This window comes from Tenrec ecaudatus, chromosome 4 (genome assembly GCF_050624435.1).
Source record: "Tenrec ecaudatus isolate mTenEca1 chromosome 4, mTenEca1.hap1, whole genome shotgun sequence".
NCBI lineage: Eukaryota > Metazoa > Chordata > Mammalia > Afrosoricida > Tenrecidae > Tenrec > Tenrec ecaudatus.
Window position 1 is genome coordinate 19,326,237 of NC_134533.1, and position 26,611 is coordinate 19,352,847.

At 38.2% G+C, this 26,611-nt stretch overlaps 2 protein-coding genes and 1 pseudogene across 2 annotated transcripts; all 3 read right to left on the reverse strand.

Annotated features, from left to right (window-relative positions):
- Window positions 1-2,730: 2,730 nt before the first annotated feature.
- On the reverse strand, window positions 2,731-3,669 carry LOC142446432 (olfactory receptor 8H1-like). The gene has a single exon (XM_075548180.1). The coding sequence runs from the start codon at window positions 3,667-3,669 to the stop codon at window positions 2,731-2,733; it is 939 nt and encodes a 312-aa protein (XP_075404295.1).
- A 17,471-nt stretch (window positions 3,670-21,140) lies between these two features.
- On the reverse strand, window positions 21,141-22,079 carry LOC142446433 (olfactory receptor 8H1-like). Its single transcript, XM_075548182.1, has one exon. It carries the CDS (start codon window positions 22,077-22,079, stop codon window positions 21,141-21,143), a length of 939 nt encoding a protein of 312 aa, XP_075404297.1.
- A 3,411-nt stretch (window positions 22,080-25,490) lies between these two features.
- LOC142445708 (mortality factor 4-like protein 2) lies at window positions 25,491-26,397 on the reverse strand (annotated as a pseudogene).
- Between the last annotated feature and the right edge of the window lie 214 nt (window positions 26,398-26,611).

Below are 26,611 nucleotides of genomic sequence, written 5' to 3' on the forward strand. Positions count from 1 at the left end.
AATTGTGGATAAAATACAGAAAGGACTTCAAGTCAAGATGAACCCTACGATAGATGAGAGCTCTGCTGGTGAAGCAGCCCAAGGGCCCCTTGCCAGCTGATACTTAGTACATGGAGGACTGGTTAAAACATTCCATCCTTGGGATTGCCATGGACATGCATACTTCCACTGATACTATTGGATTTGAAACTGATTTGGGGGAAAGTTACCATCAGATAAAATTAAACGCTGTGTCATTCCTCATGAGCCCTGACCTTTCACCCTTTGTACAAGCAGTTTTTTAATAGCCTGTGGTTCCAACTGTGTAAATTGGTCAATGTATAAGGACCACAATGGGCAAGATTGTAATGGGGAGAACCTATGAAGGACATTGTGTCTCCAAACTTCATATGCTGTTTTGATTTTCATGTAGCCTAGTAACTTCTTTCTCCAACACAGAATCAAGAAACACATGCTGTAACCTAAGTTAGAATGGAGTATTTAGAGGGGAAGATGTTGATTGGATACACTAGAAAAGTAGGCAACATACAGCCGATGTTGCTTGGAACATAGCCAAAGAAGCAGGGACACCAGTAACGTATAATGATTTTTTTGCCTATTTTGAAAATACCCCTAAATACTCTCACTAATGAACAAGGTGTCTGCTCCATGATCCAGACAGTATATATATATATATATATATATATATATATATATATATATATATATATATATACACATTCCAATATGAGGGAGACTATGTCGTTTCCCTCTACCTTCTCATTTTTTTCACCAGCCTTTTTGTGTGTGTTTAATGCAAACAAGGGCCCCTTGCCAGCTGATACTTAGTACATGGAGGACTGGTTAAAACATTCCATCCTTGGGATTGCCATGGACATGCATACTTCCACTGATACTATTGGATTTGAAACTGATTTGGGGGAAAGTTACCATCAGATAAAATTAAACGCTGTGTCATTCCTCATGTACTATTTTTCCTTTAAAATGTTTCCTTACATGTTCCAGCATTGCAATTTTAATTTCATTTGCTATTGTGTATTACAAGGCAAATTTACTTCCAAGTAACAGATTGGAAAATTGTCTACAAGGTAACTACATATTTTGGCTATATTCAGGTTATATGATTAAAAAATACATTAAGTTGTTTTTCAGATTACATTTTATTGATAAACTATTTACCTTGAATTTGTATAATGATGTCAAACCTATGTTTTTGAATTGAATATGAGTATTTCCAATGATTGAAATCTGCTAATTAATTTATGAATTCATTGTGAGTTCTTAGTTTCAGTGTTTCCCCGCTGACAGTTTGAAAACAAGCAGTGGGCATTCAAATTCATAATTTATTTTTACAGAACATAATGGACCTATGGATTTCAGAGTAAAGACAATGAGAATTGTAAGTACACAGATGTTACATTTAGGGGGCATGTTGACAAATCACAGAAACGCTGGCTTTTCAATCATTTTACATGTAGACACCAATAATGTATTTCCACAGGCAATTGGTTAATCTGGTGACTTTTCCATGTTCCAGGTCCAAAGTGATGCAAAATGAGAGAGGTCTGATATTGTCTATGTCCAGAAAAATTATGTTCATTTCAGAGGATTTATTGAGAAAGTAAGGAAGGTTTTGAAAATATACTACTGAAAGGAAACAAAGATGTAAGAGAATATACATATTATTTTTACGTACTATATATACATACATATGAGATCAGAAGAATATATGAACATATTTCTAGAACTTTGGGACATTACCACATTCTTTAACAGTTTTTTTTCAAAGTTTTCCACATTCCATTTTATATTAACATAAATAATTTTCTTAATTGTACATCTAAAATATGAATGGTTGAGTTTTCCTTAATTTTTATATTTAATATTTAAATATTTTGCATGGATATGAGCTCATTTACCATTAAATCCTTTACAATACATCAGTGATTATTCTTACTTGCAAAGAACATTGTCTATTAAAATATTTCCACCATATATCTACTTTCAAATCATTATGAAGTAAGAGTGACACTGCACTACAAGGTAGAAAGATTTCACAGAGTTTCCATAAATCAATAGAGAAGTTGATCCTACATCTTTCTACCTAGGAGCAGCTTGGAGATTCAAATCACTGGACATTTGCTTGGCAGCTGATGGATTTCACTGTTACTCCCCCAGAGCTTCTTAAACATTTCAAACATGTACAGATCCTAGGGATAATGAGTAACCTTTACTAGTAGCACAGCAAGGAAAGTATTTTGGTGTGTTTAGGGTGTCACTATTAATTTAGGGACAAGGAAATAATATATACTGCTCACAGGCTAAAGGATGGATGCTGAGATAAGAAATGACTTAGTAGAGTTGTGTAGGTTAACTAATGACTGACTCAGAATATAAACCTGGAATGTCAAATTGTAAGAAAATTGGTGGTAAACGCTGTCATATACTTCTCTGTATAACACATTTATATAATGGGTTTGATTAGTAATTTAAATTGTTGAATAAACATTGAAGATCTAAAATATAAGAACCCATCTAATTTAATACAAACATTTTTATGAAAAAAATTGAGGAATGAAACTGCATCTAATTGGACCAAAAATAGAGCTACTGTTCTCAATAGAAATAAAGACTAATTGAATAGTAAATGGTTTTAAGAGAGAAGGATCTAAGAAATACCGAATAAAAGAAAAAGAAACCATAAGATTAAACACTTACATCACCGTCACATTAACGGGCACTCTCCCTCTTCTGCAGAAGTCTAATGACAGCCTTTTTCACTTCTTTGTTCCTCAGACTATAAATGAGTGGGTTCAGCATGGGGATCACAATAGTATAAAACACAGAGGCCACTTGGTCCTTTCCCAAGGAGTAGGAGCTCCTTGGTTTTAAATAAGTGAAAATTGTGGTACCATAGAAGATGGTGACTCCCAGCAGGTGGGAGGCACAGGTAGAGAAGGCCTTTTGCTTCCCTGATGTGGACTTGATTTTCAGGATAGTAGAGAGAATGGATGCATAGGAAACAGAGATTGTGATAAGAGAAACCACTAAAGTGGAGCCACCAAGAATGAATATCATGGTCTCAGTATCATGGGTGTCTGTGCAGGACAGAGCTAAAATTGGGGTAGTGTCACAGAAAAAGTGATGGACTACATTGGAGTCACAGAAACGCAAGGTGCTCATGGACATCACAATAACAAGGGACTCACTAAAGCCAATCAAATAGGAGGCAATGAGCAGGGAGCAGCAGAGGGATGGGGACATAATAACTGGGTACAATAGAGGTTTGCAGATAGCTACATAGCGATCATAGGCCATTGCAGAGAGAAGAAGAAATTCTGTGTCACCTAAGTACACAAAAAAATACATCTGGGCTAAACAGCCTACGAAGGAAATATGTTTGGTGGAAGCTATTAGGTTTTCTAAGGTTTTAGGGGTAAAGACTGATGAGTAGCTGACATCAATGAATGACAGGTGACTGAGGAAGAAATACATGGGCGTGTGCAGCTGGAGGTCCAGGCGGATAATGAGGATCATCCCTGCGTTCCCCAGCACAGTAACTAGGTAAATGAGGAGAAATAGATGAAAGAGGACCAGCCGGAGCTCTTCAGAATCTGTCAGTCCCTCGAGGATGAAGTCAGACACGATAGTGTTGTTCCTTCTATCCATAGTTTGTGATGTCCCTGGATTATAGAAGAAAGTAGATATTTAACACTAGTGATGTAATACAGGTTTTGCTTGGAAAAACATATCATACTACATCTAGAAATTCATTTTTTGAAAGTATGGATTTTATTGAACCAAAGGTAATTGTATTGCCACTTTTGAATGGGTATAAATGATATTGGATAAGAAAAGTATTTATTTGTTATAATTGTATAATAAAGAGGAACAACTATTATACAATTAGAATGAAACTGCCAGTATCACTAGTGCCTCACTTTAGTAACATTTTTAATGCCCAGGATATAGCTTACCATAGCTCCAATGCCATACATATTTTTAAGTAAAATCGTGGGACACTAGTTTTAGCCATTTATTCAAACCCAGAATTAGTCACTGTTGACTAAATGGTTCCACTATGTGAGCATTGTTACAAAGAAGGCCCATTGCTCGAGTTTATTTGTTATCATTAGGTTCAACTTCCTGAGAAATAGTATTAGTGTGTAGTGTGCAATGACAGTGTGTAGTAAGCAATGACAGAAACCTATTTTTAATGCATGGTTCCTTCCCTTTGTTTTCTATGCTATTTCATATCTGTTGTAGCTTTGCACTTGGCTCCTAATTACAAGATCAGCAATTTGAAATCACCAGCATTCTTTGGGAGAAAGACTAGGTTTTCTATTCCTGTAAAGTCCCAGAGCCCCCCAGGAGCAGTTCTTTCTGGTCCTATAGGGCTGTGATGAGTGGGAATCAACTGACATATTAGATACATCAACCTTTAGGGGCTTTACTGAAATAGTAGTCCACAGAATATGTATTTCAACCATGAATTCTGATTTCTTAATTTTTAAATTCAAAATGAAATTTCTTGATAATTTGTTATATATCTATTTTACTAAATAGGAGTATTGTTTATATACTCCTGATTCCATCAACTCTGTACATCTGTCTGCAAAAATGCTGGCTCTCTGAGAGCAAGGTCTACATTAATGCACACATACATGCACAAACATATACATGTGGAGAGAAAGAAAGGAAACACAGATACACATATTTTTATAGTTTCTCAGTATTATCAGCTCTAAATTAAACCAAATTCAAATGTGCTGACATCAGAGGGCTCAAACAGACAATGACTAAAGTATCTGTTGGCACTGGAGCCGCTGGTGAGCTCAGCCTCGTGACATTCTGGCTAAATGCTGAGCACATCACCACTAAGTTGGCTGACTCTTTGGTCGAACCATACAGCCTCCAATTCTGAGAGCGAGACTTACCATTAGCCAAAGTAAAAGGGACAGTTTTCTTCTTAAATGAACTCTCTAGAGTTTGATTGAGGTTGAATATTTCTTCCAAATAAAATATATAAAGCAATTAAGTAGATCAAATGTTCAGTGACAGAATCACATTTTCCTTTCAGATGCATTGATTCTGCATTTTGTACAAACATTTTTACTGAGATAACATAAATTAAATTTCAAATATTACTCAGTTGTTAGTCAAATGTGATGTTCACCTGTAAGTTATATTTCTAAGAACTCTTGGGAGCTATTCTGAATGTAAGTAAAGCAGAGTGACCCTAGCCTATCACTCTAATCGTTCCTGTGCATCTCATATATGAGGCAGTGATGAAAATACAGCATTTGGTCACCCTGGGGCACCAATTTCTTTGGGAGATTGGTTGGCACATTCCCAAGAATAGATGTTTAAGTGCACGTGGATTCACCTTACACTTGTAACAGAAAGGTATCTGTTCCCTTAGTAGTCATGTAACACAGAGCATGATGGTTTCTGTTTTACTGTGTGAAAACCTACAGTTTTTATTAGAATGTCAGAGAAACCCCTTTCATGAGAAGTATTGAATTGATTTGTAACTCAAAGACCAGGTAGTTAAATATAATATTTACCTATTTATACTGAGTTATTCTTATGCTTTAAAGTTCAATACTATCAGAGGAATAAAATACATTCATGTGATAAAGTTAAAATATAAGAATATAAAGATTCATAAGGAATGTTATTTTTATGCATTTTCTTCCAGGTATAGTATTATATCTGGACAAAAATGCTTATAATGTCTATTCTGCACCTTCTCCTGATTTTATCCTTCAAAACTTAAAATGCTTCTCCTCTTAAGTTAGATTATCATTTTAGAAATAATCATACTGCATATAGCTTGCAATAACTACTCACCTCTAGCTATATCCCCACTGGGTTTATTGACCAGCAGATAGATTGTCACTGTGAGGAATCACAAGGAAAAAATAATATTAGATGTATATTCAGTTAAGCACTAAAAATGAAAACAAACCTCAGGGTCATATTATGAGTTAGAATCAACTAGATGGCAGTGCATTTGGTTTTAGTATGCTCTGGATAGGGAGATACAAAAGTTACACATTAGATGACTGCTTAACATATTTTAAGTGCCAATCACTACAGCTTCTCTAGCATTGGTCTCTCCTGACAAAATGTCCAATATACTTGAGATGCAGACTCACTATCCTAGCCCCTAAGGAGCATTCTGCCTGTCTTTCTTCGGAGACAGATCGGTTTGTTGTTGCAGTATTTCATGCTACTTTCAATATTTTTCTCCAGCACCACAATTCATAGACATCAATTTTTCATCGGTCTTCCTTACTCAGTGTCCAATCTTCACATGCATACTAGGGCCTTGAAATACCAGGGCTTGGATTGAGCTCACCTCATTCCTCCAAGTAACACCCTTGTTTGTCAATTCTTTAAAGAGATCCTGAGCTGCAGATTTTCCTCATGTCTTAGGATCATTTGACTGTGGTTTCTATGGGCATCCATTGCGGAACCTTGCAAAATCCTTGACAATTGCAAACTTTTCTCCATTTTTCATGCTGCTACTATGAGCCCAGTTATAATGACTTTGATCTTCACATTGAATTGTAATCCACACTGTAGGCTGCGAACCTTGACTTTCGTTAACAAGCGCTTCAATGATTCCTCAGTTTCAGCAAGCAAGATCATGCCATTTTCATAACATTCCAGATGGTTAGCAAGTCCTCCTCCAGTCCAGTTCCCACACTGTCCTTCATGCAATCCAGCTTCTCTGAGGATTTACTCTGAGGTATATTAATGGAACAATTGCGGTGAGAGTATAAAACCTTGACACACACCTATCCTGGTTTTAAATCATGCAGTATTTTCTTGTTCTGTTTGCGCGACTCATTTTTCTCACTTGGTGAAATTGAGCATGTCTTTAAGCATTAGCTTATGCAGATCCATAATTGCAGAGGGCAGTATGCATTACAACTCAATGTAAAGAAAATCACTACAACACCAAACAAAACAAGTCGTATAAAGAATTTCAGTCTCAGAAATGCAGAGGTGTACTTCTACTTGGTTCTAGAGGGTTTTTATGAGTTTGAATCATCTTATTAATGTTCGGTTTGGCTTAGGAAGCAAATATTACCAAACTGAAAAGAAGAAACATATCATTGTATCCTTATAATTTGAGAATTCAACATACCTCGTTCAGTAACTGAACACCAATTTTTAAATATTTCTGTATCAATATGTTTCTTTATTGTGTTGTTTGCTTTTGAATCGTGCAAATATCTAATGTGCATTTTAAATAATAGAAACGTCAAGGGGTAGGATATCACAAGGACAATTACAACATATTGAAAACTGAATGAAAATGAGAATAAAACTTGTCAACATATGGAGAGTAGCATAGCTACGGTTTAAAAGAAAGGTGGCATAGAATATAAAGTTATGTTCGAAAAAAAAGAATTCAAATATGAAGGCTCAGTTTGACAAAAAGGAACTAGAAAGTAGATTGAGCCAAGATAGTGAATGGTAACAAGATGCTAAGAGTAGATAAAACTATAATTAAAGAAAAAAACAATAGAACAAAAAGTGAAAATTCCAAAACCAAGCTCAATGCAATTGAGTCCAGTCCAATTCATAGAGACCAAATAGAATTAAGCTGAATTATCCCGGTATAAACGTTTTGTCGTTATTAGGTGTTATGGAGTCAATTGCAACCCTATGTACAACAGAATGAAACAATGTCCAATCCCGAATCATCATCGCAACTGCGTTTATATTTGAGCTCAGTGTTGTAGCCAATGTAGGCATTCGTTTTGTTCAGGGCAGTTCTCTTTACCCAGTATGATGCCTTTCTCTATGGACATGTCTCTCCTGATACCACCTCTAAATTATGTGAGAGGAGGTCTTATACACTTACTTACAGTTCTGGCTGGACTTCTTCTGAGGCAGATCTGTTTGTTCTTTTGGTAATCTATGGTACTAAATGTTCTCCACTGATCGTGGTGTTACCTTTGGTTCTGCTGTGAGACTTTGGTTTCCTATACTTTGAGGTGTCATCACCCTGAAGGCTGTAACACTTGATCTTCATCAGCAAGTGTTTCAACTTTCACTCCTCACTTTCAGCAAGAAAGCTTTTGTCATCTGCATGTCAAAGGTTGTGACCAAGTCTTTATTCAATCCTGATACTTTATTCTTCTTCATTTAATCCAACTTCTCTGACTATTTGCTCAGCATAAAGATAGAACAATGATAATACAACCGTGACACATATTTTTCTTGATTTTCAGTGCGCCCATAATCAGTTCACACAAGTAACACTGTCACAGGTTCTAAAAGAGCATAATTAAGGCTCCTGCAAGTTTTATTGTTGATAAGATTAGTAAGTCTCAAGGTTATTCATAGTTTGTTATGATTCCCACAATAGAATGTCTTCACATAATCAATAAAACTCTCTGCTGGCCCTGCTTCATTTAAAAATGCAAAAGACATAGTTCCAGCATTATAGCAATACACAAGCTACCACAGTGTAACAAACTGACAGAGAAGTGGTGCTGTATCTCATTATCGGAAGAAAAATTCTCATTTCTTTCCAGTAAAGCAACTTGTGCTTTGAGTTGCTCATCTTCCAGTGAGCACCTGAAATCATAACCCAGTGTGTTAGGCCAGGTTGATTTGAAGAACAAATCCAAGTACAATCATGGAGAGAGCTTTATATCACAGAGTAATATTACATTTTAAAAAAATCCCAGCCCAGTTCAGATAAAGTCTGTAAGAGCGATATTAGCCCATAAGTCTGATGCTAGTCTATAAATCCTTCTTCAGGCTCATGCAGCACATGCAATTATGCAAAATTATGGAAGATCACAGACCAGTCCGTACAACGTCTGTGGATCTGATGGTGGTGGAAGTATCTGCAGGGCTCTTGCAAGTCTCAGTGTGACTTCACGTAGCTTGTCAACAAGAATGTGAATCACACAGAGAGACTCTAGCAGGATTCAGCATATCTCTGGCTTGTCAATAGGAAGACAAAGCAGAGAGAGATAGAGACAAACTCCAGAGAGTCATTTATCTCTATAGCCCTCCATCAAGCTGCAACCTGATTGACATACTAAACTCCACCCCTGTACTCTTAATACTCTCTAGTTGATACAAAATTATGTAACTACCACACCCACAGTTTAATAAGTTGATCAGGTTAGTCAAAAAGAAAAGAGAAGAGACACCAATTATTACTAATTACTAATATCAGGGATGGAATGGTGGAGATCAGTATAGTCCTAAAAGTATTAGGGTGAGGGTAAAATATTGAAAACAATTCTTTACTAATCTATTTGGAAATGTGAATAGAATATTAGTTCTTAAAAGATATTAATAACAGAACAAAAAGACAACTCATTAAATGGGTAATAGGAGAGAAATTGAATTAGTCATTTTAAGCTTTCTCCACATGTACAAAAATGAATGATTTTTTCCTTTTAATTAAGAAGTATATTTTCTCAGGTTGATAAATATAATTAATATTGTCAGATGAATCTTGATCTGATGCAGAGTATAAAAATACTTATTACATTTGTATCCAATATTCAAAGACATTTTACTGAGTGAACTATGCCTAATAGCTGATAGCAATGAGAATTCAACACTTCTTCATTGTGCAGAAATAGTAACAGGATCAGGAGGGAGTCATTCAGTCTTGACAAGGGGATGTTGCACACTTGAAAATGGAAGAAGTTAGGCAGGGAATCTATAACACAATTATCTTGCTATTTGAAATTCATAAGAAATACTGAAAAGTGACGATGGAGAAACTCAGCAGCATTAGCCAATGCAAAGCTAGGGACACACTGTGAGAATGATCATCAATTACATATATACAAGTTCATGTAAAATCTGAAGAAAAATGAAAACATGCCCACAAGACCGAAAATATGAACTTGTGTATACTTCACTTGAATTTAGAGACCATCTCAAGAACATACTTTGAACAAAAATGAACAGAGCCAAGATGAGTTGTGGGATGATATTACTATGTCATAAATAGAGAAAGCAAAAAATTATTAAACAACAGGAATAAGAAAAGAAGAAAGTGCATGTCAGTAGAGACTATGAAACTTACATTTAAATGTGGAATAATCTTAGAGAGTGTATATCTTAACAAACTATGGGTAAAATACAGTATTATATCTATAAAAAAATAATTCTTTTGTTATAGGAAGGGTTCCTTAGAGAAACAAAATCAGGACACTTATGATTATATAGCTATAAAAGGAGAGGTTTATACAGCGACAAGGAATATAACCCACTCACTTTCATGGAATAGTTAGGTACTTCAATTCACATTGGCTGCTGGTCCAAAGTCAAGGAAGGGGAATGGAGTCTTCCCTCAGACAAGACAGTCAGAGTCTGCCCTAAGGCAGCTGGTGGGGCAGCAACAGTCAGCGAAGCAGCTCTTGATAGAATCTCTCAAGTGATGCCTGGCGACCTGATCCACAACCTCAAGCTCAAGCAATGTAAACACAAGCAGCATGGCGATGCAGGACCTGTCCTGCGGCTCTAGGAACATGATCCACAGGTTGGCTTGACCCACAAGTTGTGCTGTACATGGCTGAGGCAAAGAACTCCCTCAGCAGCAGAACACTGGGCTGGTCCAATCACCAAGGAGGAAGAGAGACAGGATGCCCACTGCTGAGAGTATTTATCTTAGTCGCCTTATAATCAAGATGCAACTTGGTTAATCTCTGGTCACATGTTTCTAAGGAGGGCTAATTAACACAATAAATCTACTGTAATTTTCATATTTAACCTTCAAACACAAAAGGAGATAGGCCTTTGAAGAGGAAAATGAAATATGTCAAATTTTAAAATCAGTAAATGTGAGTGAGGGCTATAATATTGTATCATACTTATTCAATTTGTATGTTATGCAAATAATCTTTAGCATATCCCATTGGTCAATTTGTGCCTCTTCTGTGTTTCTGTCATTCCCTATTTCAGATAGCCTATGCATTCCCTGAGTCAGGGTTCTCAGAATTGTTCCAACTCCTTCATTGATAGACCTAGTTGTTTGGGGTTTTACCTCTAAGTCTGGGATACACCTGGAGTTTATTCTTGCGCATGGAGTGAGGTAAGGGTCTTGTTTTATTTGTCTGCAGATCTTCATTTTTTTTAAGCACCACGAATTGAAAAGGACATCTATTTCCCAATTGATACTTTTGGGTTCCTTATCAAAGATCAGCTGTCTGCATGCTGCTGATTTTATTTCTGTGTTTTCTATCCTGTTCCATTATTCTGAATGGCTATCATAATACCAATACAACACTGTTTTGACCACTGTGGCTGTATAGTATGTGACTAAGTCAGGTAAAGCAGCCCTCCAACTTTTTCCTTCTTGAGTTCTCAGCTAATTCTCGGTTTCTTCCCTCTCCATATGAAGTTGGTCATCTGTTTTTACAACTCTTTGAGGAAAGATGCTGGAATTTGGATCAGGATAGCATTGAACTTCTATAGTGCCTTGGGTAGAATTGACATTTTTACAATATTGAGTCTACCGATCCATTAGCATGGGGTGTTGAGGTCACCCTTGGTTTCTTTTAATAGTGTTTTATAGTTTTCCTTGTACAGATATTTTTTTTAGTCAGGTATATCCCTAGATATTTCAATTTGTGTTTGACTATGGTGAAGGGTACCACCTTTTTTAAACCCTCTTCTGAGGCCTTGCCTGATGTGTATCATAGTCTGATAGACTTCTGTATGTTGATCTTGTAACCTGCCACTGAGCCATATTCCTCTATTGCTTCCACTACTCCGCTCATGGAACTTTTAGGATTTTCCATATATAAAATCATATCATCTGCAAATAATGATAGTTTCACCTGTTTCTTCCCCAGACAAACACTTTTGATGTATTTTCTTTTCCTTATATTGTTAGTTAGAGCCTCCAGTACAATGTTAAATAGGAGTGGGCACAAGGGGCTTCCTTGCCTAGTCCCCCTTTTCAGAAGAATTGATCTCATCTTTTCTCTATTGACTACCACATAGGTGGTTGGTTTTTCATATACAGCTTGTAATATATTGAGGAACTTTCCTTCCATTCCTATCTTCTTGAGTGTTTTAAACGGGAATTGGCGTTGGATATTGTCAAATGCTTTTCTGCATTTATCAATACTATCATGTGGCTCTTATAAATTTTCATTTCAATGTGGCAAATAATACTAATGGTCTTTAGTATATTGAACCATCCTGTGTCCCTGGTATGAATCCCACTTGGTCATGGTGAATAATTTGTTTTATGTACTTTTGTATTCTGTTGGCTAGTATTTTGCTAAGGATTTTTTGCATTGATATTAATTAGGGAAATTGTTCTGTAGTCCTTGATTTTACTGGGATCCTTGCCCAGTTTAGGTATCACAGTTATAGTAGCTTTGTAGAAGGAATTTGGGGATTTTCCATCTTTTTCTATGGTCTGGAAGAGATTGTGTAGGATTGGTGTCAGTTCTTCCCTGAATGCTTGATAGAGTTCTCCTGTGAACCCATCTGGACCAGGGGATTTTTTTTGGTTGGTAATCCCTTGATAGCCCTATTTTTTCTATTGATATGTGTCTGTTGAGGTTCTTGATGGCCATTGGGGATAGTCTAGGGAGGGAATGTTTTTCCAAGAATATGTCCATGTCTTACAAGTTTTTGAATATATTGGAGTATACTCCTTCATAGTACTGTGTAATTATCCTTTTGATTTCATTATGGTCCCTTGTAATGTCCCGTCTTTCATCCCTCATCCTTGCTATTGAAATGTGTTCCTTCCTTTCTTTGGTTAATTCAAGAGAGGTTTGTCAATTTGATTTATCCTTTCAAAGAACCAACTTTTAGCAGCATTTATTTTTTCCATAGTTTTCTAATTTTCCCTCTCTTGAATCTCAGATCTAATTTTTATTATTTCTTTTCTTTTGCTATTAGTTAGATTGTCTTGTTGACTCATCTCTAGTTACTGGAAATGTTGTGCCAGTGTATCAATTGTAAGTCTCTCCTCCTTTTTTTATGTGTACAGGTAATACTATGAAACTCTCTTACGACTGCATTTGCTGTGTCCCAAAAGTTTTGGCAAGTTGTGTTCTCATTCTCCTTGGTTTCTAGAAATTTCCTAATTTAATCTCTGATCTGGGCCAGTATACACTCCTTTTGCAAACCAGAGTTATTCATCCTCCAATTATTCATCCTTGTTTTCATTATCTTCCTTTGTTGATTACAGTCTTATGGCACATTGTTCAGAGAGATAAGTTTGTATGATATCAATGTGCTTAAATTAGATTCAACTTAAGCCCCAGTATGTGGTCTATCTTCAACTATGTGCTGTGCGTGCTTGTAAAGAATGTGATTTTTTTGTATTTGGATGGAGAGCTTTGTAGATATATATCAGGTTAAATAATATAATTGTAGTATTTAGCCTTTAGCCTTCTTATTGAGTGTCTTTCCCAATAATCTATCTTTCTCAGAGAACGGTGTATTGAAGTCTCCTATAATTATTGAGGCCATGATTTCTTTTTTCATCTTTTGGAGCATTTGATTGACATAATCCACTGAATGCTAGTTTGACGAGGAAATGTTTAGAATGCTTAGTGGTAGTTTGTTTACTGTCATCTTGAGCATTTTATAGTGTCCCTCCTTGTCTTTTTTTGGTTTGCACTTTGAGGTCAATTTTATCCAAGATTAGGATTGCAATCCCTGCTTTTTTCAGTTGCTGTTTTCTTGTTATGTTTTTCTCCAGCCTTTGATTCTCAGTCTATTTTTGTCTGTAATCTTAAGATATATCTCTTGCAGGCAATTGGATTGAGGGGTTGTATTTTCTAAACCAGTCTGTTAGTCTCTATCTCTTAAGGCCTGAGTTCATTCCATTGACATTCGGGGTTATTGCATCTATCTGTAGACTCTGTGATGTTATTTTGTCCCTCTTGTGTTGGGTGTTTTACTACCTCCATTTATTTTCCATGGGTTGCACATATGTATGTTTGTGGTTCATTCTTGCCTTTTTTCCATCATTGACCCATTGTTATCGTCGAGGTTGTTTTTCCTTTGTTGGTCACTGGGTAGAATTGTTCTTTGTGGCGGCCTCTTATATGTGCTTGTTGAGTATTGTTCTTCTGCCCATACTGGGTCGGTGAGGACCTTTTGTAGTGCAGGATTCCTTTTAGCATATTCTTTGAGATTTTCCCTGTCCTGGAGGACTCTAACTTCTCCATCAACTTTGATAGATAATTTGGCTGAATAGAGTATTCTTGGGTTTGCATTATTTTCCTGCATTTTTCGGAATGTGCTGCTCCACTCGCTCATCTTCTTCCTAGTGTCCACTGATAGATATGAGCATATTCTTATCTGCTTGCCTTTCCATGTGGTTGCCTGTTTTCCCCTAGCTGATCTCATAATTTTCTCTTTTTCCTCATAGTTGGATAGATTTACAACTATATGTCTTGGTGACTTCTTTATGGCATTTAGTCTAGCTGACATTCTTTTGACCTCCTGGATTGTAGTCGGGTTTTCATTCATAAGCGAGGGAAGTTTTGCTCCAAGCATTCCATTACCATTTTGAATGTTGGTTTCCTTAATGTGCATTCCTCCAGTAATCTGATAGTTAGGATGTTCCTTCTCATAGTATCAAATGTAGCTATGTGGTTTTATTCAGCTTCTCTGATGGAGTTGTTAGACCTTTTCTCACATTTATTAATTTCTGCTTGTGAGTCCTTTAGGTCACTGGTATGGTTCTCTGTGTCTTCCATTCTCTTGGCAAAGTTCATGAGTTTTCTATTCGTTTTTGTTATTTTGCCCCTTAACTCTTGTATTCCCCTTTGGTACATGGTCTTTATTTCCTCTATTAGTTAAACCTTTTCCTTTAATCCTCCATCATGTCCTGTATGACTACAAGCAGCATTCTGAAGATTTCTTTCTGTGGGAGGTCAGCATCTGCCTTTTCTATGACTCCCATTAAGTCCAGATGGTCCTCTGGCATTGGATTTAGTTTCTCTTTTCTTGCTGAAGCTGTGGAAGCAACTTGCTGTTTCGGGATAAATCTGTTGGAACTAGGTGCCTTTTTCATGGGTGTGTCAGAGCCCTAGGCTCTCTTTTTCAGTGGCTGGTATTGGTGTTTCCATAGGCGGACTGTAGCCAACTCCTGAGGGATTGTATTACACCTTTGTCTGGCTGGCGTTTCCCTCTCGCCTTGGCCTGTGCTTTGTGCTCCAGCCTCTCTCAGGTTGCCCTAAGGGTTGTCTGCAGCTGTGCATTCTGTGGTCTGATAGAAAGTGTTGACCCGAGTGCAGGGGAGCATATTTAGGGGATTGGGTGATCTGTTCCTTGCTAGGGGCACTTCCCGGTGTGCGGGTGGGGAGGAGGATTGATCAGGTTGAAAGGAGAATGCAGTAGGCAAGCCCCAAAGGCTTGGGTCCCTATGTCACAGCTTCATAATCTTCTTTGAGGCTTGTGTCCATTGCCTGGCATGCAGAAGCATCTTAGTAGTATGGGAATATCTGTGAGTGTGTTGGGGTGGGACCAACTGAGTGTGGGGGTCTAGTGGTGGAGCTGCGTGGATAACAAAGGCAGGGCAGAAACATCTGCTGTGTGTCTGGCTGCCTTGTAGAACCAGGGCGAGAGCCTCTTGGGGGGGAGGGGCTGGCCTGGCAGGACTGTGAGGGGCTCCCCAATGGGGCATGAACCTCTGGGGGGGAGGGCCGAGGCTGGCCCGCAGGTCTGCACAGAGCACTGAGTCAGGGCAGAAGTTTCTATCACATGCCCGGCTGCACTGCTCGCCGGGACACAAACCTCCGGGAAGGAGGGGAGGGGCTCTTGCCGGCTGGTCCATGAGGGGTGCCCAGATGGGCCTGGCTCTCTGGAGGGGGTGGTGCGCCTGCAGGCAGGACTGCGTGGAACACACAGAGAGGACACCACACCCTGGGTGGAGTTGAGGGGGTATTGGCTAGTGATTCTGCGCCGAGGCTGAGCCAGCCTCCATCATACACCTGGTTGCCCTGTGGCTCTGGTCAAGGCAGAGCAGGTGCCTTGATCACCGTAAAAGAGACCAAAGGTGTCTTCAGGGAGTGCTGGAATTCACCTTCTGGTTCAGAGAAGTGCTTTGAATTGTCTTGGAAGTCGCCAGGCAGACTTGATACCCCTAATTCGGCACCTAAATCTCCCTACTCACCGATCTCCACGGAGCTCCAGGTGCTAGTTACCGGTCTGGCCACCATCTCCCCTCTCCCTCCGTTATGCAAATAATCTGAAAAACTGGAAAATAGGAATAATTAATGAAGATCAAACCCAAAGGTACTGCAAAGAAACTCCTAAGAAGAGCCTCAGAACAGGACTTATAAACAATATTAATAAAACCAAAATAAAGTATTGCCATCACGTTGACTCTGACCTTTAGTGCCCACATGTGACAGGGTGGAACTGCTCTCTAGGAATTCTAATGTTCGTCTTTACCGATGCAGAAAACTGTGGGTTTGACATCAGCCCAAAGTTTAATGTATTAAAATTGCCAAGATTCCACTTTATTTGGGTCTAAAAATCAATGCCGAAGGAAGCAAAAGTCAATTAATCAAACCACTTTCTGCACTGAAAACATGCTGACAAAGGCCTTCATCAGAGTGTTAAAGAGCAAAGATGTCACACTGTGTACAAAAGCGCTACTAACCCAGGCCATGTGACCTTCAATCACTTCATATGCATGGAAAGATGAATAAGGAATAAAGACAACCAGAGTAGAATTGATGGATTTGAATTATGGTGTTGGTGACGGATATTAAAAATGCCATGGTCTAACAACAGAACAAACAAATCTGCTTTGAAAGAAATTCTGTCAGGATGCTCCCTAGAAGTGAGGACAGTGAAACTCAGTGGCTCATACTTGGACACATTGTCCGAAGGGACCAAGCTGTCCCCTCCCCCATAAATAAAACAAAAGGAACCTCACTGCCATTGAGTCAATGTGAACTCATTAAAAAAAAAGTAGAACAACTCTTGTGGATTTCAAAGACTGCAGCTGCTGAAGGGAAAAGCAAGCCCTCTGTATCTTCCTCAGAGCAGCTGGTGGCTTCAAGCTGTCGATCCTGTCCATGTCAGAGGGTCCAGTCTTTGAAAAAAGGCAACGTTCTTGAAAAAGGAAGAAGAGGAATAACTCAGAGAGATGGATTGACATTACTGACAATGCGGCAACACTGATCTCAAACATTAGAATGAATGGGAAGTGATTGGTGCAGAACTGTATATTGTTTATTTTTCTTTTACTTGGGCCTCTACCCAAGTCAGAATCAATGAAAGGCAGCTAACAATGTCAAAATATTTATTTAGCATACCTGTACCTCTGTCTCCCCAGGACCAGTATGTCTTCACCAGAGAGGAACAGAACTGGAGATATATTAACATAGCCTTGCTATAGCCACAGCATGAATGTTATGGACCTAGGGCTTTTAATTTCCTCATGTTGTTCATTGTTTTCTTAAACTGATGACATTATTCTAATTTCTGACAATATTTATCTGTTAAAGATTGTCTAGCTCAGTGGTTCCCAACCTTCCAAATGCCGTGACCCCTTAATACTGTTCCTCATGTTGTGGTGACTACCCAAAAATAAATTTTTTTTTTGTGCTAATTCATAACTGTCATTTTGCTATTTGATATTGTTAAAGTTTATTGTGCCAACCTGGCCCATAAACACACATGGGGTTAATTGAAGGGGGAGGGTTAAATGGCTCCGTGAGCCTCGCCTTTCAAATTCTCGGGTCTCTTGCTTTGTGATACTTGGACCAGGGCAGCTACCTTAGCCAGTTCCCTACTTCAGCTTGCAAGGCTCATTTCCCACAATATATCCCCTATGAGAAGCCACATGGACCTACCCTGTTGTAGCCCTGGGTGCTGGATCACTGAGTGGAGACCCCTCCCAGCTCTGAGATGCTTACAAGTTGACTAGTTCAGCTTTCCTCTTGCAATTGGAATCATTGCGTGTGTTTTGGTGAGATGGAGGAGGACTTTGTGGATTGGTGTCGGATATATGGGTTAATGTTGGACTTGTGGGCTTGGGCAGCACTGTGTTGGGATGTTTTCTTGATGTGCACTTAACCTTTATATAAAACTCTGTTATACATGAGTTTCTGTGGATTTATTTCTCTAAAGTCCTCAGACTAATACACTACTGTTATGAATTGGACAAACCCTGTGAAAGGGTCGTTTGACCTCCAAAGGGGTTATGACCTACAGGTTGAGAAACACTGGTCTAGATGTTCGGATCATCCACGCATTTGGGGAGAAGATAACCATAATAGAAAGCAAGAGCTGGAAATGGTGGTAAAAATTCCTTGAGGTCATCTTGTTAGATAATAGTTGGGTGCTGTCTGAGGGAAGAGTTGATAAAGCACAAGCTTACTACACCTGTAGGATCCTAAAATACCTGTAGGCCTTTGTGTTCTTTTGGTGTAAAAGAAGGTCTTTATACTCCCCTTGGCACAGTCCTTGAGGCTACTTTGATAGTTTTAAAAAGAGTATCTCTCAGGACTAGAGCAAATAACAACAGGAAACTCTCAAGAATGAAAAAAATTATAAATTCTGGATAAAACACAGACAGGAATATAAGTCAGGATGAGTGGAGATAAGAGCCCTACTGCCAAGGTAGCCCCAGGCCCTTTGACAGCAGATCCTTGCTCTCTATGGATGGCTAAAGCATGCCATCCTTGGGGATGGCAGTGGGCAGGCATACTTCCACTGACACTGTATGGTTTGAAAGAGATTTTGGGAAAAGTTACCATTAGATCAAATTAAAGGCTGCATGTGGGCCTTACTCATGAACCCTAACCCTTAAACCTTCATGCAAGTAGTTGGTCAGTAGCGTGTGGTTGTAACTCTGTGGATTGGTCAATGTATAAGAAGCAGGGGACAGAAGTGGGTAAGGTTTCATGGGAAGAACCTATGAAGGACATCTTGTCTCCACACCTCATCTGCGGATCTGGTTTTTTTTCAGAAGGGGAACCTGATTATTGGATACACCAGAAAAGCAGGCACTATAATGCCCATGTCAGGTGGAACATAGGCAAAAAGGTATAATGATTTGGTGGCTATTTTTAAAATAGCCCAATATATTCTCACTAATGCACAAGGTGTCTACCCCAAGATCTTGATTATATATGTATATTTCAATATGAGGGAGACTGTATTTTCCCACTACCTTCTTATTTTTCCTCAAACTTTCGTGTGTGTGTGTATCCTCCAAACAATACAGGCTTCAAAGCAAAAAGAATTAGTTCTATTTAAGCAATTATTGTCAGTATTGTTATTTTAAGGAACAGTTTTAATGAATAAAGTAGAGAAACATTGTTTTGTCATCATATTTAAATTAATTAGAAGGTTTCAATCAGTGGAAATATTCTAATTCAGTCCTAAAACAGAGGTTGAACTTCACTTTAGGGGTTCTGGGATAGCAATTTAGCAATAAAATATAATCTAAAGAGAAGAGCTTGATGTAAATTTTTTTTTTAAAGCATACAGCTTGAATGCAGACAAGCTATGTAGTCACTGTGCAGATATTTAAAATACATGTTACTTTGTAAAAAATGGTTGTCAAGTAATATTACAATAGAAAATGAATGCAACACTGGAACATCTAAGGAAGCAGTTTAAAGGAAAAAGAATACATTTATAACTTCTGACTACTTTTCATGGGATACTTTTACCTGAATTCTTTGTCAGTTTTTAGTTTTATAGTGTTGTTCCTGCTGACAATTTAAAAACAACCACTGAATGTTCAAACTGATAATTTATTTTTAGAGAACATAATGGCTCTATAGAATTCAGAGTGAATTCAAGGAGAATTTGAAATAGACAGACATTGCATTTTGGGCATGTTGACAAATCATAGAAAATGCAGGCTTTTCAATCATTTTACAAGTAGACATCAAGAATGTATTTCAGCAGGTAGTTTGGTAGTTTGCTAGCCTGGTGAATTTTTAATGTTCCAGGTCCAAAGTGCTGCAAACTAAGACATCAGATATTGTTTATGTACACAAAAATCATATTCATTTCAGAGGATTTATTGACAAAGGAAGGGATTTTTAAAATATATACTGCTAAAAGAAAGATGTAAGAGAATATAGATATGATGTTATGTATATGTACATACCTATGAGAAAAGAAGAATACAAACAAATTTATAGAATTATTGGGACTTTACTACTTATTAATCAGATTTTTTCAATGTTTTCCATGTTGCATTTCATGTTAAGATATTGTTTGCTTAGTTGTACACATAAAATGTGAGTGATTGAATTTTCCTTAATACACTTTATATTTAATATTTTAAAATTTTGTGTAGCTCTGAACTAATTTAGCCTCAAAAAATTTACAAACATCAGGGAATATTCTTCTTTGCAAAGGACAATGTCTGTTACAAATATTTCCACCCTAAACTCTGCCTTCAAGATATTATGAAGTAGAAGTGACACTGCAGGACAAGGTAGATCTCATAGAATGATCTCATAGAATTTCCATAAATCTATAGAGAAGTAGATCCTACATCTTTCTATCTAAGACAGCTGGTGGAGTTGATTCATTGAACATTTGGTTGGCAGATGACTGATTTAGTGGTTACTCGCCCAGAGTTTCTTAAAAATTTCAAAATTTTATAGCTCCTACTGTTAATGAGCACTACTTACAGGAACCACATTAAGGATGGTATTTTGGTGAGAATTGGGTGTCACTATTAATTTAGGGACAAGAAAATAATATGCACTGCCCAGAGGCTAAAGCAGGACGCTGAAATAATGAATGACTTATTAGAGCTGTGTAGATTAACTAATGACTGACTCAGAATGTAAACCTGTAATGTCAAATTGTAACATTATTGCTGGTAAACTCTGTCCTATACTTCTCTTTATAAGACATTTAAATGAGGGGTTTGATTAGTAGTTTACATCATTGAATAAAAAGTTAATGATCTGAAATATAAGACCCCACGTAAATCACAGTAAATATTTTATTAGAAAAATGACAAGTGAAACTGTGCATAATTGGATAAAAATGTAGTTACAGTTCTTAATAAAACAGAGACTAATTAAAGAGTAAATGGTTTTAAGAGAAAACGATCTAAAAGATACCTAGTAAAAGAAAGAGAAACCGTGAGAGTAAACACTTACATCACCGTCACATTAACGGGCACTCTCCGTCTTCTGCAGAAGTCTAATGACAGCCTTTTTCACTTCTTTGTTCCTCAGACTATAAATGAGTGGGTTCAGCATCGGGATCACAATAGTATAAAAAACAGAGGCCACTTGGTCCTTTCCCAAGGAGTAGGAGCTCCGTGGCTTTAAGTAAGTGAAGATCATGGTACCAAAGAAGATGGTGACTCCCAGCAGGTGGGAGGCACAGGTAGAGAAGGCTTTTTGCTTCCCTAATGTGGAATTTATTTTCAGGATAGTAGAGAGAATGATTGCATAGGAAACAGAGATTGTGATAAGAGAAGCCACTAAACTGGAGCCACCAAGAATGAATATAATGGTCTCAACATCATGGGTGTCTGTGCAGGACAGAGCTAAAATTGGGGTAGTGTCACAGAAAAAGTGATGGACTACATTGGAGTCACAGAAATGCAAGGTGTTCATGAAGAGCACAGTAACAAGGGACTCACTAAAGGCAATCAAGTAACAGGCAATGATAAGGGAGTAGCAGAGTGATGGGGACATAATGACGGGGTATTGTAGAGGTTTGCAGATAGCTACATAGCGATCATAGGCCATTGTAGTGAGAAGAAGAAATTCTGTGGCACCAAAGAAGACCAAAAAATACATCTGGGCTAAACAGCCACCAAAGGAAATATGTTTAGTGGAAGCTATTAGGTTTTCTAAGGTTTTAGAGGTAATGACTGATGAGTAGCTGAGATCAATGAATGACAGATGACTGAGGAAGAAATACATTGGAGTGTGCAGCTGGAGGTCCAGGCGGATGATGAGGATCATCCCTGCGTTCCCCAGCACAGTCACCAGGTAGATGAGAAGAAATAGATGAAAGAGGGCCAGGCGGACCTCTTCAGAGTCTGTCAGTCCCACAAGGATGAAGTCAGGCACGTTTGAGTTGTTCCTTCTACCCATAGTTTATAATATTCCTGAATAAAAAATTAAAAAAAAACAGAGTATGCTCACAAGACTACTATGACTACTCATGCCATAATCTCTCTCTGTGTATGTCTGTGTGTTCTTACAATATCTGCATTTTTTTTGAGCTGAAGTAAAATAAATCAAAGCCCTTTGCAATTGAGATTATTACTCATAGCTACTTTATATAACAAAGAAGAACTACACATATATACCCTAAAGCTACGATAAATATTTACAGAGAGGGGATCATGATTTCTACAGTGGTTAGAGCGTTCCAGCTGCTGATCAGTCGGCTAGCAGGTAGACACATAACCACTTGTCACCTGGGTCCCTTTGCTGTAAGCATAAATCTATTAATTTTGAAAATACTTACCATCAGCCAGAGCTGTTGAAAACCATTTTAATCCAAAATTATCTGTCTAGTGTTTTAGAAAGTCCAAATTTTTCTTCCAAATAAAATATATAAAGTATTTAAGGCGATTACACATTCTGTGTTGTAATATTGAGCTCCTTTCTGATGAATGATTTTCAAATTTGTGAGCAGACATTTTTATGTGAGATAAAATAAATAAACTTCAATGTTTCATCTGAACTATGAAATTCATAATGAAATTATATAGCTGGAAAAATGTATATCTCAAAACTATTATGAGCATAAACAGAGCACAGAAACCTTTGTTGCTCACCTAATAATTCCAGGGCACCTCTTTTACTGGGGATAGCTAAAAATGCAATATTGGTCATCCTGGAGGACTAATTTCCACGGGGGATTTTGGACACATTTCCAGGGAGAAAAGTTCAAGGATTAATGGGTTCATGTGAGGTTTTTAAGAGTTGTCTCTTCCCTGAGAAGTTATATATTGAGGGGATGATGTTTTTGTCTTCTTTTATAGTTGTCTGCATTTTTTACTAGGATGTTGGAGATACCACTTAATTATTTTCTAGAGAAATATTTAATTATTTTGTAACCCAAAGACTAGAAAGGAGCTACTATGAATTATAGAGTGGGACAAGTGGTATAGTGGGACATTTTTATATTGAATTATTCCTTATGTTTTGAAGTATAATATTATAATAGAAATAAAATACTTTCATTTAAAAATGAAAGTCCTATAAAATTTGAAGAACAAAAAATCAATTCAGACTATCTATTTTATAGTTTAATTGACATATGTTTTACATACAGTTCAATAGTTTAAGCATATTCAAGATGTGTGCCATCATGACCAAAATCTATTTTAGAAATTTTTCTTTTTTCTTGTGCTCATTATTATTAGCTCCCCATTTCCCCCAAGCTCTAATTACTCTAAGAAACGATTAACCCAAATACTTCCTCTATAGATCTAAACACTTTATTTTTTCATGATTTGCTTTCACTTATTCTTCTCATAAGGATTATGGTGGTGTATTGTATCACAATTATACTATATACCTACTCATAAGTATTATAGTGGTATATTGCATCAAAGTTATACTACATTCCCAGTGTTCCATCCTCATATTATTACTACAAACTTAAAATATAGCTTGTTTTGCATAACATTAGCCTTCTATATAACACAAGAGTGGTAGTTAGGTAATTTTTGTCAACTTGAAGATGTATAAATATGTAAGAGTGGAATCCAACCATTAAACAAGTCAGTCTGAGGCTGGCCCCTTGGAGGTGTGGCCCCCTATCACCCTCCTTCCTGCTTGCTGGCCACCCTGAGAGTCGCCAGAGCCCTGCCATATTTCCACAGACTTAGGATCCACATGACTCGGCACTCACTTGTCATTCCGCATCATTGTACATGACTACCATGTCTGAAGATGAACGTAGGAACTAATGTCAGACTCCATCAACTTGATGGCAGTGAGCAACTGAGTGGTGCCCTATAGCTGTCCTCCCACCAAAAATATTCACCAGCACATGTGTGGACATTGAGGAATATCAAGGAATGCATGGTGTGGGTGCTCCATTCAGGTTTGACCTCTTCCTCACTGCTATCAAAGTGATATTGACTCTCAGCAACCCTGCAACAAAGGGTAGAATTGTCCCTATGAGTTTCTGAGATTGTAAAGATTAGACAGTTATGTCTTTCTCCTACATAGAAATGTATGCAAATATTTTTGCCATTGTACTATACTTATATTTTTTGCTCTGAAATTTGGAAACAGATTTTATTGAAGATCTGAAATATATAAGACCTAAAATATCAACTTTTCAGAAAACTGCGGCTACACAAATGATGCGTTGCCTCTATCAAGGCGGTATTTTTGAGAATGATGAGGGCAATGAATGTATAAGGACGCTTTACTCAACTGATGTATTTGTGGATTGTGATAAGAGTTGTATGAGCCCCAATAAAATGATTTTTTCAAGTTTATTAAACTCAAATACAAAACGATGAAACAAACTCCCACCCTTTAACAATTGCAGCAAAGATAGAATGCCTGAGAAGCAACACAGATGATTTGCAGGGGACGGGCTGTTGTATTTCAAGAACAATTTTTTTAAAACAGCACAGATGCATGGGTTTTCAGGTATATACATTAAGTCAAACTGTAAGGTCTCTCTCTCTGGGCTAGATTTACACCTCAGTCCTTGGCTCCACATGAGAAAGAATTCACGCCGAAGCCTGGCTCGTGATCCAAGGGAATTTAATGAGAGTTCAAAGAAGCTTCAGGTTTTACGCGGCACCCATAGGATTCCTTTCAACCACGCAGCCTGGCAGAGACTGCTCGGGGTCACGCAAAGATCTCTCTCCCAAGTTTTCCTCCGAAAAAGCCTATCTCAAGTTCTTTCTCAAGTTCTTTCCCCAGTTCCTCTCCAGTTCCTCCCCCATCTCTCCCCCCTGGCTCCTGCCTTTTCAAGGATTCCTGGGAGAGGCGTGGTGAACGGACCCAAGGTCGATCCCATTGCTTGAATTGCAATCACCTGGACCAGGTGGGCTGATCCAGATTTAACACCCATCCGTGCCCACCGGCAGGAAAACCCAGGCCTTTGTCTCTCTCCTGGGCATTAGTCAATGGAAATCCCATTCCTGCCTATCTGCCTAACAAAATCTTTGGCACTAGGACTCAGGGTATTTTGTCACGTAGCATTAACACATATTAGAAATTTGTGTAGTGTCAAAGTGATAGAGAGAGCCACCAGCATTCAAGCAATGTTGTCAACTAGGCAATAACATGTTCTCATGAAGGTTTCTTCATTGTCTAATAGCTGCGTACACTGGTAGCAAATTTTAAACGGAGTTTATACTCCCTTCTATTTTCTGTTTGAAGCAAACAGAAAACGAACTTAAATGTCAGCCCTGAGATACATTAACAATTTTAGAGAACATTGATTATAAAGGAAAAAGACCAAGAACAACCACAATCAAACAAAGTTTTACAGATAATCAGACATTAATAGTGAGTGGTCAGTTACCCACACAGGACTTTGCGATGGGACTCAGGGGAAACCGCTTTGTAATTGCTGGCAGCCAACTGAGCTGCAGAATTTTTTGCCAGGTATTTTAGGAAATTGTGCAGATAGCCCAACAGTAATGCCAGGCTCTTTTCATCAAGGGGCGTACAAGCCTACCTTACACCGATTCCTACAAATATTCTCAGAAGGGGAGGTGCACCATAAACCTGAGACACAGACGCCTCAGGGGGAGCCACCAGAAGCTCAGCATACTGGAGCCTCCAGAATTTATAGAGGTGCCGAGTGCCCTGCATCACATTGAAATACTCCTTTATTCCTGCCACAATTTCATTATGTTCATTTTGAATGAACATAATGGAGTTCATTATGAATGAACATAATGAAGTTCATTAACTCCTTGTTGTCGATGTTTCCTTGAGATCTCTTGCAATTTGCTTACTCTTCCAGGATGGCATCTACGTTCTTCCTAGCTGGGAGCTGAAACAGCGGCTTCTGCCTGGTAACGAAGACCCCGTCCTAAACAAGCCATCGTTTAATTCTTCAAGAATCTTCACCTTCGCCTCCACACGATTCTTGAAACCTCCTCGCTTTCCACAGTCGAATCTGCCCAGACCCTTTTCTTCTGAGGTGGCCGAGGTGCATAGCTGGTACTCTGTTTTCAGAAGTCTCTGCTTGTTCTCCTTGCTAATTCTCAAGGGGGGGTTCTCTGCAGTGGGGCCTCCGACCCCATTTGTCCGTGAGAGCTGCCTCTAGAGTCTTCTGCTGATGGCCAGCTCTCTTCTTTCCTGGGGTGGCCCCTCTCATCTTGATTCTCTGCATGTTGTTTCTAGTTGTTTTTTTGTAGTTGACTTCCTCATCAGATTGTTGACCATGGGTTTGAGAGCCCCGCTTTCTGGAACTCATTCAACCCTGTTTTTATTGCGAACAATAATCTTCCTTCTTCCCCTTCCAAGAACTCCTAGTGCTTTCTCAGATGGAACCTTCTTCCAGGTCTTCAGGGAGGGTTTGGAAGGATGAGAAGGGGATCTAAAATTCTGTAATGAAGGACAGTTCTGTAAGGATCAGATCTTCTGATCCTTAGTGGACAGCAAACTTAGCTTTTTCTTGGATACTGACT